At 40.0% G+C, this 14,728-nt stretch overlaps 3 protein-coding genes across 8 annotated transcripts in view; 1 reads left to right on the top strand and 2 right to left on the bottom strand.

Annotated features, from left to right (window-relative positions):
- Window positions 1–14,728, top strand: part of LOC122981885 (kelch-like protein 12) — a 125,444-nt gene that overhangs the window by 70,584 nt on the left and 40,132 nt on the right. The gene's annotated exons all lie outside the window — the stretch shown is intronic.
- Window positions 297–4,820, bottom strand: LOC122981893 (ubiquitin-conjugating enzyme E2 variant 1-like). 3 transcript variants are annotated; one of them, XM_044350702.1, is made up of 4 exons: window positions 4,716–4,820; window positions 3,511–3,659; window positions 2,720–2,845; window positions 297–894 (listed from the first exon to the last, which is right to left on the bottom strand). In XM_044350702.1, the coding sequence occupies exons 1-4, from the start codon at window positions 4,735–4,737 to the stop codon at window positions 748–750; spliced, it is 444 nt and encodes a 147-aa protein (XP_044206637.1). In that variant the 5' UTR covers window positions 4,738–4,820; the 3' UTR covers window positions 297–747. The 3 variants fall into 3 exon arrangements, with proteins under 3 accessions (XP_044206637.1, XP_044206634.1, XP_044206636.1); XM_044350699.1 differs by lacking the exon at window positions 4,716–4,820 and adding an exon at window positions 4,458–4,544; XM_044350701.1 differs by lacking the exon at window positions 4,716–4,820 and adding an exon at window positions 4,513–4,531.
- peds1 (plasmanylethanolamine desaturase 1) lies at window positions 6,620–12,929 on the bottom strand. Its single transcript, XM_044350697.1, has 6 exons — window positions 12,390–12,929; window positions 11,325–11,444; window positions 11,085–11,176; window positions 10,818–10,962; window positions 10,497–10,709; window positions 6,620–10,415 (listed from the first exon to the last, which is right to left on the bottom strand). Exons 1-6 carry the CDS (start codon window positions 12,523–12,525, stop codon window positions 10,294–10,296), a joined length of 828 nt encoding a protein of 275 aa, XP_044206632.1. The 5' UTR covers window positions 12,526–12,929; the 3' UTR covers window positions 6,620–10,293.

Below are 14,728 nucleotides of genomic sequence, written 5' to 3'. Positions count from 1 at the left end.
TACGTGTGACAGTTGACCAAAGTGACCACTTCCAGGCGTCTTGCTGAGCTGCAGTCATGCATGTACTACGGGACTGCTTGAAAGACAATATTGTGAACACACACTGAAGAAAAGAAAATATTTCATCAGATAACTGGTCACATAACAAGACATACTTTTTTTTATGCCAAGTTAAATGTGTTTTGGATACGAGGCTTCATATGTACATCTTGAAAGATTATCTCAGAACTAACAGGTTTTAGTGAGCTATGTGCAATTATGTCTTCAATGTTACAAAAAGGCAACACACAGAGAGGTACACTCAATAAGATTATTTATGTTATTGTACAATCTGCAATTTTTTAACAAATAATAAAAAAAAGATTAGTAAGATGTACAGTATTCGAATGATCACGTCTGGTGTGGACTGAGGACTCCGCCTGCCTCGTCACATCGAGTCCACCCAGAGCTCCAGTGATGGGAGAGGGAGGGGACGAGGGCCAGGAATGACTTTTATAGATGCTCAATAACTGTATGTGTATAGATATATATATGTATGTGTGTATGTATGTTTGCATGTATCTGTAATTGTTGTTGTATACTAAGGTCTTCTGTGTGTTTGAGTGTGTGTGTGAGTGTGTGTGTGTGTGTTCGCTCAGCCAATGGAATGTCACATGGCGGTGGATGGGATGAAGGGATGAAGGCAAACAGAAATTTTGGGGGGTGGGGAGGAGAGAAGGAAAAGATGGAGGCAAAAGTAGCACGGGCTCAGTTGGTGTAGATCTGGCCCTCCGGTGGCTGAGGAAGCTTCATGTTTTCCTTGCACGTCATGAGCCGTCGCAGCTCCAGCAGCACCATCCGGATACTGTAGGAGTTCTGCCACTTAGCCAGCGCAGTCACCGCATGCATGTCAACCTGCAGGACACAGAACGAGTGAAGATGGATGTGATGTTACGCTTTGAATCCTGCTAAGCTCATTAACACTGGCGTGTGGGTTTTCATGGGAATTAAAAAAAAATTGGAAACGCTCACAACATTCAAGCTCTGTGCCCGAAGCTTGAGGACAATTTATGTTCTACATCACAGAAACTGTCTCCTAGCTCAGCTTTTACCTTTCTAAATGACAAAAAAGTGTTAGAAATAAGACTTAATGGTGACTTCAGTTGTGCTCGGGTCAGTTTTCACACTAGCTTTGTTTGAGTCCAGACCTGAATGTGATTGTCTCCTTCCTCACTAAGCCAATTGCTCTGTTTTCAGACTGGTTTACTGTTGTTTCAATCTGTGCTATGTTTAAAGTGTCATGGAAATTTTAAAGATGAATTCAAAGAGAGCAAGTTGTCTTTTAGAGTTTTATTGCAATAACTAATTCACATTTGCAAATGCAAATCCTCCAGTTTGCAAGGCTGAAGAGATACTGTATGAAGTTCAGTGTCAGTATTTGTAAATACAGCCGCATAATCATCACATACCCGTCACCCTAATAGGTTTCTTTTAACTAATTTATCATCTCTCTGGGGAGTTTCTCTCGGTCTTCCGAGAATTAAGTGTTGAAAACTGAATCCTTATCTGCTTTTCCTTCCTAAGAACTCTCCCTCTCTGCCTCTGTCTCATCAGCAGTTAAGTTACAGTGACTGAGTCCAACAGCTCACCTTTGATGGTACCTGTTGGGAACATTTTCACACAGGAAGCAGAGAGACAAAGTCTTACAACGTGATTTTGGCTATAAAGGCAGTATAACATAATCTTAAGACAATAACATAAGGGTATAAGTTTCCATTTCATGAAGATTCCCTCATTAAAGTGCCAGTTGTTGGTGCCCATTTTAGACTCACACTTGGAAATGGGAGGACGATGGATGGGCAGGCGTTGCCCCATTTTAACAACTGATAGGAGCGCAATCACTCAAAGTTCTCCGCTTCCCTTCAAGGGAAATTAGTCATGTTGGCCTTGCAGGATATTTTTTGTGCTACTAAATCAGTGAGGCATAGGGCTATAGTTGAATCAGAATTTTTCAAGTTGACTGAATCGCCAATTTGGGACGAATATTCGACTTTCGAGGGGATTGGGGGGCAGTGCACACTCCACACTAAACTCTGGTAGCAACCAACATGTCTTTCTTGTCTCCCATTGTCATGCTAAGAATGCAAAACTTTTTGTTTGACTCAGCACCTGGATGTGAAAGATGTGTGTGTGTGTGTGTTCTGCACACTGATCGCTAAGAATGCAAAACTGCCACTAATGATGTTAGTATGACATGCACACATTGATTTACTTCATGTGGGAAGGAACACAGCACTGACTGCATGTACCACAGTTTGAATAGTTTGAATTTTATTGCTCTGGAAACAAAACTAGGAAGAGGCGTTCCTATTACCAAATGTTTCGATAAACAACAGTCAGGTTTGGACTAAACTAGCCAGTGTGATATTTCTCTTTTGCCAGAATTATTTGATGGTTAGCTGTCAGGGATTTCAAGTATGCACTTTCTTATCTGAACTGATCAAATCTACAGAGCAGGTATGAGAGTCATGCAAAAAAGACTTCCTTTCATGCATGCCACTCTAATGTGTTGACATTCTTTATACTGTATACACATACTCCCAAAACAACACCAGTGCTCTTCAACACGAGCAATTCAGTTTGACTTTGCAAGACATACTATATATTTATACTGACAGCTGAGGCATCCGAGTGTGGGTAATCGAGCTGGAATAAGAACTGGTATAGAAGATATACATACCACACCGTTGGAGGTGTGCACGCCATTCAAGTTTATCTTTGTCACAAATCTGACAAACGGTGGTGACTCTGGGTATCCCGGCCCACATTCAACCTTCAGATTGTACATCCTGTTTTCGTAGCTTGTCTGTGGGCAGAGACAGGTAGGGAGAGGTGAGAGGACAGAAAACAACACAACAATAAACAGCATACAATGTCCAACGTATTCAACAATAACATTCATGTGAAATCCATACGATAAAATACCCAAAATCAGAGTTTTCACTGTTAAATATTGAACCATTTTTACTTGGTTTCATAGGAACAGTAAATATGTAGGTTTAAACTCTGAGAGCTCAAATTAACTGAGCCATGTCCACAGTCTTTTGAACAAGGTTGTTATACAGATTATGGATGCATACTAAAAAACTAGACAAATTTTCAAAGAGTATCTTAGTAGCACTCAGAATAGTAATTCCTACATTTAGCATCAAATAAAGCTAAGATGTTTATTTTCAGAAAGGAACCAATTCTGTGATCTTGTTCCCTCCGAGGACTGTGCTATATGTTGCACTACTTGTTGCTTCCTGTCATTTTTGTGATATTTTATCTTGATGAAGGTGCTGCTGCCTTAAATTCCCTTTGGCAACTACTGTAGCATCATTCATTACATATCATCCCTTTGAATCTGCCTTGAGATTTAGTCTACTTCATCAAACCTGCCACCTTTCGGTTACATGACCGTCTTACATTAACCACATAAATACTTCTTGCACAGTCCTCATTGGGGTGTCTAAAAATGGCACCACTCACCCGAGGAGGGCCGAGGATCACTCCTCTCCATCGTGTCAGAGTCATGTCCTCATCATCCTCCAGACCCCAGCTCACTGTTCCATCCCCCACACCTTTCTGGCCTTCCTCCAGCTCTTCAAGTAGCCGGAAATTGCGAGGAACTTTAACGCCTGTTTTGTGGACAGACAAACCACATGATCAGTTCTTAGGAGACTGAAGTTTGGATCACAGATGCACACCTCAAACACGATGAGTGGATTTAGGTACCACTGAGCTTTTACCACACTTGTCAGAGCAGTGACTTGCAGTTATACAGGTATGAGCTGGTCAAGGCGTGACTCATTCAGACGCACATAACGTGACAGTGAAATAAAGGACGCCTAATTTAACTGGCTTCCATTTTCCTCCTGAAAATAGTGGATGTTATTCATGTTATTTATGCCCTTTAAATCAGCATCTGGTTTCGACGATGCTGCATCATTTGGCCTCTGCAGTCAGATGTGCTGGTGCTGCACTGAAGAAGTGAACCGTGCAAACAAACAGTCACACAGCCAGCTGGTGCAGCAGTTTTTTTTTAAGCTCACTTCACCGACATCTCGAGAGTCCTCATTAAAAGAATATTTTCTTGATAAGCAGGAAGTCCGTATCTCAGAAAACGTCCTGTCATTGTTGACGTTTAACAGTCAAAGGTTAAACATGCACGAAGGATAAATGTTGATGCACTAACGTCTACTGGGAACGTTTAATTGCTCGATTTGTCATACATCCGTTTTCAGAGTCAGTAAACAATATTATGTCGCTAAGTAGCTTTAACACCCAGACGGTAGGGTGGCGGTGCCGCTAGCTACAATTACTATGCTAAATTACGTTTCTGAATGAAAAGCCAGTAAATTATACACTGTTACACATGCAGATAATTAGTGTTAAATTATTCAACGCGTATTGTGGCTTCTATTCAATTCACTCACTCCTTTATCGGAAGTCAAACTGCGTCTCGTTGCCTTTGAGTCTAACTTAGCTTACGTTAGCTTAGCTGATAGCATCGCTTCCTATTCATTCTCTTCGGCGGCTCCAGCTGCGCGTTAGCTTGCACGTTTTTGTATAGCGGCTGCATCAGCGACACAATCAACCTCATTATGAAGCGTGTTAGCTACATTATGAAAATTAATTTAACTGATTATTTAACGGCAGTTTATCTAAGTGATTTATTTCTCTCACACATTTACCTGATCCGGCGGCGACCGCCATCTTGTCGCTACACAGCGGGAGCGCGCACGCAGCTTTGCCATTGTCGCCAACGGTGCGTGCGCGAGGAAGGAACGCAACGCATCGCTTCCTTTGTTTGTTCCATGCGAGCCCAGTCTGAGCAACACTAAGTACATGAAACTATGTGACCGGTTAAAGGAAGGGATCACAAAATGTTCAAGTCTGTCTTAAAACAACAGTCAGGAGCCAAAATGAAAATTCAAATAGTTTTTTCTTGCTGTAATCATTCTTCCTGTTCATACTGGCCACTGGAAGATCCCTTTATAATGCACATACAATACAAGTGAAGGGGGACAAAATCCACAGTCCTCCCTCTGTGCAAAAATGCATTTAAAAGTTTATCTGAAGGTAATATGAAGCTTCAGCTATCCAAATGAATCAAATTGAGTAGATATGTTTCAACGTTACAGTGTTTTTAATGCCAAAGTCCCTCTTTTTGTTACTATACTTCCACCGCATTCAGAGGAAAGACAAAGAGGGCATTTGATGCTAAAAAGACTGTAAATGTGGCAGATATCCACTTGATATGACTAACTAAGACTTGATGAAGCCTCATATGAGCTTCAGATCAACTTTTAAATGCATTTTTGTACATGACTGTGTGGACACACTGTGGATTTTGGCCACCATCACTTACATTGAAAGCACATTTGAAAGATCTTTTAATAGCCAGTAAGAATAGGAGAAATGATTACAGCGAGGAAAACCTCTTTCAGTGTTCATATGGACACCTGTTGTTTTAAGACAGACTTGAAAATTTGTGAACTTATCCTTCAAAAGCTAAATTGAAACAAACTGAATGATGTACAAATATACAGCTGCTCCGTATGGTCACAAATCACATCTCAAAGTGTGTGAAGGAAGGAGGACGAGTCAAGTTCAACTGTCAATGTTTTATTTATAATACACAAACATAACTATTTACAAAATCATGATGGGGTGTGAGGGTCAGCTGCATCAGTGTGAGGATGAGTGAGAAAAGTAGAAGCGCTGAAGGCTGCAAAGATGACAAACCGAAACCAGGGACAGCAGGGTTGGCTTAAATAGGTCCAACAAGCGCCAGCACATGAATTAATCAGTAGCAGGCCATTTTCACAGCAGACATTTTGACTTTCATAGAGGGAAAAGCACAGGTGTTACTGATAACCTTAACGATGGCTCTATTCTATTCCCAGTGTCCCAGTCAAGTCATGTGAGTGTGTCCCATTTACAAGGACTAGGTCTCTTTGTCACCATGATGTGAGCACTTTTTTTACTGGGCATGTTGCTAGTCTTTGTGTGCATCCAGGTATTTTATTTATTTATTTTGTACATCTTTTACATTCTTATGTTTGTATGACCTGTTCTTTTGCACTAGATGTTGTCTGATGGCTGTTGTTGTTTACATGTTGTGAGGTATAGCAGCTCTGCATGCTCTCATGGTCTAGGACAATTTTTATTGGGGACAATACAGGTTATCTTATCTTAGTTCAGTACTACATAGTAATAGTGTACATTATATAGCCTACTACTAATTGTCTTAGCGCGCTATTTTTGCATTTTCTGCATCAGTGAACCAGCATGCACAATACCAGGAAACTGAAACAGCTTAATGGAACTCAGCCATCATTCATTTTATCATTTACACAGCAGCATGTCCTCTGTGAAAAAGGCTGATGGACCTAAAAAGAGAGGCAGGAAAGAAACTAATGTGTGTGTGTGTGTGTTGCCTAATTAAACAGCTACAGCATCTTAAAACCAAAGCCATGTGGTTTTCCGCATTGACGTTTTGTCTGTTGCAGGTTGTGCTGACTGTGTAAAAGATGCTCCTGAGTACTGTTATCTGTCAACAGATGGAAAAAAAAGAAAAACACTTTCACAGAAATCAGATTGTGGTAATTTATTAACCGTTTATTTAGTTTATTTATAAATACAGTTTAATATACACATTGTAAGTCTCCCAAATGGAAGACAACAAAAAGGCATCAAGGCATTATTCTGATATCTAAAACTCCATCACCACCAGCTTACATAACCAACTACAACATCCATATGGGTCCTGCCTCAGACAACGCAAGAGGCAAGAGAAGGGCAATTTAAAGTCAGTCAATAAATTGTTTTCCCATATCGCTGGCAAGATTTACAATAAATCAATCAGGGAAGAGGATAAGGCAATTCAATAAAAAGTCCAAGGATCTTTACAAAAGTGATTTCAACACAGCATGTCAAACATACCGACGACAACTGCCCACCCAACTTACTAACATGTTCATTTGTTTTCACAAAATTGTTTCCAGTGGGAAAATATTTAGTTAATCACACATTGTCACAAAAATACCATTCAAATCCACCAAGGAAAGCCCATTTTCTGTGAGTCCGAAAAACCAAACACAGCTTTAATCACAAATTCTACCTCAATAACAAGAGGTTAACTGTACTCATATATGGCTACAATATAATGCATTTAAAATCATTGGGCTACTCTGGCCAACAAAATCTGATGGAAATGAGTGACATAAATAACTTTTATCATCTAAATATCTGCCTTAACTTTACTAATGGAGTGCTTTTTTTTTTTAAATCACCAATTGATATTAAACTAATTCAATCTAACCACAATCCTGAGTTCATCTGGAGAATAAGAATGAAGAACAAGTTAACGCATGTTACATCTATACTCACAACCTGACTCCTCACTATGACACCCATAAATAACAACATGAGTCAAAGATTATTATAGTATGGGTCTGTTCTGAGCTCACCAAATATCTCCAAACTAAATATGGCATTTCATCTCTACTATTATCCTTTGTCATTTACCTATTTTGCAGTTTTACATAAACACAAAACTTCCTTAAAATCGTCATAACTCTTATATTATCACAAAAAGCAATTTACTGAAGCGCAGAAGCATCCAGTAGAGCCAACGCCAAAGTTCCTGTTTACATAGTAAATTGTTTGTCAGGCTTCCAATGTGTCTACTAACTGCGCATTTAGCAGTGCCCAAACAATGTAATTTCCTAATACTGATGAAAAAGGACTACAGGAGTTGAATAAGCGGGCCTCAAACTTTGCTGCAGCAACACAAAACGGCATCCATTTACCTGTATATATAATTACACGACCTAGCGCACACAAAAACTGCTTCTCACAATACTCTACAAGCACTATGCAGTCTGCAGTGTACTTCTGCTGTTGACCTATGGTGAATATATCAAGTATGAAGGATTCAAAAACTGGAATATTACATAATATAAAACATAATTTTGGCTCCAAAAGGAACTATTACTATCATTAAATTTCCTACTTTGACTATATAGCTTAATAATCCTTTTAACCAGGTCAACCCGGCCGAGCAGCAAGATTAGCTTCTCCTGTTAAAACCTCAAAACTCTGCCAGGTTTTCCTTGGAATGAAGGTAATATTTTGGTAGTTCAAACGTGTGACCATTTGGTCAAAGTTTGGGGACATCTTTTGAATTAAGTACAATAAATTTCATCCTCCCTGTTAAGTGTCTGTTTTACACAAACTCAAAAGGAAAGCTGGTGACCCAGTGTATTGCTTGCACAAGCCAACATGCTGTATGCATGCATGCATTCTTACATCTGTGTAAGTGACATGTTAATTAAAAAGTAAATTTTTTTTGTCATGCACTTTTATAAGTAGCTAAAACTTCAAGCTCCAGTTTCCCAACTTTGCAAATATCTGAAAACTATTAGAAAAAGAAAGGCATTTTAATCTAATCAGATGAGTTAAGACGTATAGTTAAGGGCCTCTTATTACACTGCATAGTTATTCGCTGTACAATACATTTACAAATTACTGACTAAAGCATTTTAAAAAAAACAAACTTTCAACCAGTTACTTGATTACATAATCTCATCTATAGAGTGAAGAAAATCCTGGATCGTCAGCCTTCACTGAAGCCCTTGTAACATCACCAAGTCTGCTTGTCGCAGTTACCAAGACGGTACACAATGGCAACATTACTCAAGGGGAATGTTACGCTCTAGAAACTGTCATTTCCTTCCCACAATACAAAAGAAGAGCAAGATGTAAGGAGTGAAAACAGTGTTACATCAAGTTGGCACGTAACTTTGGAGTATCTGCGTGTGATTAACTCCGAGAGACAAATCCCAGAAAGACAGAATAGTCATTGCGACAACGCAAAGAAGAAGAAGAAGAAGAAGAAACAATAAAAAAAATACGCAAGTACTGCATCTGCGGCGTGTAAGGCAGCTTGACAAGACTGCATGTGCCTCTTTCCTGACTGCTAATGAGTCAAAATCTAAAAAAATGCTTTTCACCTAAGACACATGATCATCTGAGAAGATTACAAGTAAAACAAGATACATTTCTATTTGCCCACATTTCCTAATGGCATACATCAACATTGACTAAAGTTACACACATTTCAATGTGAGTTTTTTTCATATCAAATTACCTCTATGTTCACACTCTTCCTGAAAATTATTTAACTTCTGCGTTTTGCATTTTCGTTAAAAATAGAAATGCACATTTTCGCAATGCACGCTGGCCGGATATCATCTAGAAAATTCCAATCATAATGCCAGCTGAGGATCTGACAGCAATTTGTTTGTTTTTTATTCTTTTTTTGGTTTCTGTTTTCTGAGCTGTCAGACCTGTCGTTTAGCATCCTGATGGGATGATTTTGGCGTTTTAAGTGTAACTGTAATCATTGTCTCAGATTGACAAAGCCATTGACAAAGCCTGAACTGTTAAATATGACTGAGTCTTTGTTTGAAGCAAGTAGCTTGAAGCAACAACAGGAATTGGTTGAATATTTAAAAAAAAAAAAAAAAAAAAAAAATCACATCTTGTCATCACCTCACGAGAAAAAAAACAGTTCCAAGAGTGTGCAGCTGAACCCAAATGTGCAAGAGGTAAAAAAGAAATGTAACAGTAATTAACCAATTTGTTCTTTAGCTACTAACATTGGTAAAGCGTCCAAAAACCCTGTTTAACCCCACGTCTACTACTTACCCAAGTCTAAATCCAATTTTATCACTTGCACATCAAATAGACGCAAAGACCGATCCAGAGAAAATAAAGCAGTGCTAAATATAATGTGATCTATCACCTCTACAAATGATCAGTGGTGGCTCTGAAGGAGATAAAAAAAGTGGGTTTTTTTCTCCTCTTTCAAGTATTCTTGCTCGGGATTGTTTGAATATTCTGAAGTGAAGGAAATCTTTTAATCTCCTTGGAAAGTGATTGCAAATTATGTGTCTGACCAAACCTTCTTTGCAATAAAGCCTCTGTAAATCACCTCAAAAACAGATAAATTGTGTTAGACATACAAGGAGTATATAAGGATATATTGCAATTTGAGATGATGATCTCCATCGTGAGTGATGTAAAATTCCAACAAAGCCCTCCTCTTGAAAAAACAGACAAAATGTGCAAGACTTAAAGCTATGGCATCAGAAACTGTTAGTTTTTCTTCCAATGGATTACAGTTTAAGTGAGGCAAAAAGGGGATGAGAAGCCTGGACGGAGCCAGCGTCTTCTGAGGTAGGGTGCAGTTAGCCTGCGGCGTTACTTGACTTTATGAGCCCATTTCAGGTCATCTGCTCTGGGCTTCTCTCCCGTCACGCCCTGGATAATATCCTCCAGGTTCCTCCAGAAGCCCAGCTTCTCCAGAGGGTAGTTCAGCCAACCTGGAAAGACAAAGCTCAATGACAAAATCTGCCGTAGACGCTCACCTACGAAACAACAATGCTGATTTTATAATGACGAACCTGTAGTGATGCAGAAGTACGTCTCATGCGGGGAGACGTGATGGATGCGGTGGTGTTTGCGGGGAAGGATGATGTGGCAGTCCTGTAGGAACACGACCCAGCGAGGGAGGCCGAAGTAGGTGTGCGACCACTTGTGAATCTGGTTGGTAAGCGTCACAAAGATGGCTAGTGCAAACAAGTAGCAGTACAAGGGGTAGATATGGTAGATCTCCGCTGCAATTAAAAGAAGAAACAAGGTGAGACGGGAACAGATTAAAATCAGATTATAATATTTTCATGTAGACTAAAATGTCCAGCTCAGTTTGTTGATACAAAACGCACCGGGGGAGAGGGTGAGGAAGTTGAAGGCCATGTTTGCCAGCGGGACTATGGTCAGCATGCAATTGTCACCATTGGTTTCAATGAAGTCGTGACGGGTGATGGCTGTGGGGTCTATGTGGTGCTCTCTAAATGGTCGTATAAAGGCCTGCGGGACAGATCGGACAGACAGTACAGCAGGGTGAAAAACAGGAAATACAGAAAAATGTTCCTTTCTAAAAACAGATTATTTAGAGAGATGTATTCTAGACTGAAACATGGATACTTTACCTTTCCAAAGATGGGCAGATCCACTGATCCCCACGTATCAGCACCCCAGTGAACAACTCCTGACGCAAAGTCGGCGGTGAGTATTCCTGCCACTGAAGATGAGATTGAGGAGGAGGGGGGGAAGGAGGGGAGTAGCAGGGGAAAAAAGGATGAAAGAATCAATAAAATGAGGAGAGAAACAGTCTATATTATGCAACCTTCAGTTAACTGTACACTAAATATTTTTGTTAGTGTGCTTACCAATGCCCAACACGATGTACCACAAATGTCCCAGATGGAAATTGGCAAGGAGGTGAATGAAATTGAAGGCCATGAGAGAGAAGCAGAGGACAACACTTATCCATTCTTGACATCTTTTGCCTTTAAAGAAAAAAAAACAAGCGTAAATATTAGCGCAACACACGAGCAGCAGACTTGGAAATACAAGATATGCAAGCATATTGTTAAACGTCTCCAATCCACAGCAGCTGAACATGATGTACCATCATCTAGTCCAAACCAAAATGTCTCAAAGGTCAGCATTACCTAATTATCAGGTGAGATTTTTCTTGCAACAGTGACAATCTGCACATAGTGAGGCAACATTCCTCTGCACTTTACTTGTTAAATTACTCTGGTGAGCAGCTGGGCTTGAAATACCTGTCCACAGTTTACAACTTAAAGAAGGTTGGGAACTTAAAGACAAAAAAACCCCTCTGGCGGGTAAAAGTCTGATCTCTGTGCAGTCAAAGCTGTCACATGCAAGTCTTAAACTGATATGAGGAGCTCGAAAGGCGTCAAAGTATTTGTTTAATGGGCGTAAAGGCCGTTCACATTGTGTTGTCAAGTTCAAATGCCATGAATAATGGTGGAAGGACTGGCCAAGATGTAAGCTACTGGACTATTAGTTCTTGCATTGCTCTCTGAGTTAACTTTAACAAAAACAACACTGTTAGGAAAGGTCACAGCAACTCCGTGGCAATATGAGGCTTCTGTTGTGAGCCTAAAGCAGACGCAGTAGAGTCTTCTAACCTCTGCTTGATGCTCGAAATGTCAAAGGACAACAGGCAGCGACTCAGACACAAATTCAACCAATCTCACATGATTCCTATTGTGTAACAACAGCGGTGTGGCTGCAACAAGCTGGTTTGCTCACTGTCATTTAATTATAGCAGTTAACGATAATCTTCTTTGTGAATATTAGCAGCTCCTCCAGCTTGTTACTCGGTAACTAAATAAAGGCTGACGTTATGTCACGCCACTTATGGACACTTGAACCGGGGGGATCAAGCTCGTAAGACGGAGCTGCGGAGGGGATCGACTCACCTGGCGAGTATAAATTGGCCAGTTCTCGGGCACCGGCGTGTTGTGGGCCCCATCTGGCCGTCCCCCGACCCGGTCCCTGCGGTTCGGGGCTCTGTGTTTCCACTCCACGGCCGTTCTCGTTCACCATTCTCGCCATTTCTCCACTGTGGGCCCGCCCAGCCCCTTCAGCGTCTCTACTCGTAGCCAGGAACAAACGGAATCATCGACTTCTCAGCCCACAGAAAGCGAAGCCTTTTCGGCCAATCAAGTGAAAGCCGTTGAGCGTAGCAACCAATCACAGGACGGGAAAGCGTAACAGAAGCGGCTGATTGACCAATGAGGCTCGCGAGCGGGGAAAGACCGCATTTCCTGACCCCACCCGTCCTGCCTGGTGCCCGCTGTGCTCTCAGCCCTCTGCTGGATGTACAGCAGATGGAGCTCTCTCTCCTCTAAAAGGACATACAGACTACAACAGGTGTTACAGATTTTTGTGACACAACTGCTTCAGTTATGAGAAAGACCGAAGAAACTGACAGGTGAGGTGTTAACGGCCCAACTGCGGTGGTGGAAGAAGCACTCAGATCCTTTACTTAAGTAGAAGTACCAATACAGCAATGTAAAAATACTCAATACAAGTAAAACAAGTACAAGTAAACAAGTAAAAAGTATACAAGCAAAAGTCCTGCATGAACAATCCTACTTAAATAAAAGTACAAAAGTATTAGCTGCAAAATATAGTTAAAGTATTAAGTAGTGGTTTGGTCCCCCTGACTGATATATTATTATATATGACTTCATTAGATTATTGATACGGAAGCATCAGTGTGTAAGCAGCATGTTACTGTTGTAGCTGCTGGAGGTGGAGCTAGTTTGAACTACTTTGTATACACCTGGGGGTTGGACCCCTTCAAAGGGTCAGCAGATAAATCTTAGGGGTCATGAGATGACTAATGGGAGAGGAAAGAAGAAAAAACAAAGTTCTGATACACAAATCTGTTTTCAGTTTTTGGACTTTTTCCTCTAATCTTTGATCGTTGGTGAAATATTGGACCATTTGAACATTTAAATGAAACCATGTGAGAAGTTTAGATGGGAAACTATTTGGTGGAGCTGTTAACAACTCATAGCCATCTGAAATGTGACCCGCCTACACACTGCTTTTTGTAAGATATCAAAAGCCAGAAGGGTTAGAAACCACTGGTTTCATCTTTGATAATGTGTTGCATTTTAAAAGCTTGTTATATAATACATTGTGTCAAATCTTCATCTGAAAAGTAACTAAAGCTGTCAAATAAATGTAGTGGAGTAGAAAGTACAATATTTCCCTCTGAATTGTAGTGGGGTGGAAGTATAAAGTAGCAGAAAATATAAATACTCAAGTAAAGTAAAAGTGCCTCAAAATTGTACTTGTACAGCACTAGAGTAAATGTACTTAGTTACTTTACACCGCTCTTCAACAGACACTATACTGGCCACCAGTTTCTGTAGCAACTAACAATATTTGTGACCCTACTGTAAATATCATAGGTTCACTATTTGCAGTGATGGAATATGTAACTTAAGTACATTTAATCAAGTACTGTACTCTACAATATCGAGGTACTTGTGCATCACTGGAGTATTTCCATTTTATGCCACGTTATATTTCTGCTCCTAGTTCTACTCCACTACATTTTTAGAGGGAAATATTATACTGTTTATTCCACTAACATTTATCTGACAGCTGGAGCTACTGGTCACTTTGCAGATTCAGGAACATTTACATGACCAGCTTAGGAAAATATGATGTATTTTTATAAAATTGGCAGCACAGTTGTTCACAAATTACTTCAAATTAGCTCCATCCCAACCAGCTGCAACATGTAAGTGTGTCCTATATATCAGAAATAATAAAGCAATAATAAGATACACAGTGAATAATACTATGACAGTGTGAATGGGACCATTCTGCATAATGAGTACTTATACTTGTAATACTTACAGTGCATTTAGCTGATAATACTTATGTACTTTATAAAGAAAATAATAAATCCTTAAATTCTGCACATATAACTTATAATGGAGTTTATTTCGCAATGTGGTATTTTTACTTTTATTCCAGTAACAGATCTACATACTTCGAAATGTGTGTCCAAGACTGGATTACCAACCAGGCAAAACAGGGAACTGCAAATCCCAAATTCACTGTGTGTCCATTAATTTTTGCTAATTTGATGAATAGACTGGAAACAAGGTGAAACTACTACTCTGGCTCTGCCAAAGGTGAAAAAAAAATCCATCTGCCAGCACCTCTAGAGCTCTAAAGCTGGCAGGTGGATTTTATATTCTGTTCCCACTGTTTCCAGCCTTTGTGCTAAACT

This window comes from Thunnus albacares, chromosome 5, assembly GCF_914725855.1.
Source record: "Thunnus albacares chromosome 5, fThuAlb1.1, whole genome shotgun sequence".
NCBI classification, from domain to species: Eukaryota; Metazoa; Chordata; class Actinopteri; order Scombriformes; family Scombridae; genus Thunnus; species Thunnus albacares.
This window is presented reverse-complemented; position numbering and strand designations above follow the sequence as displayed.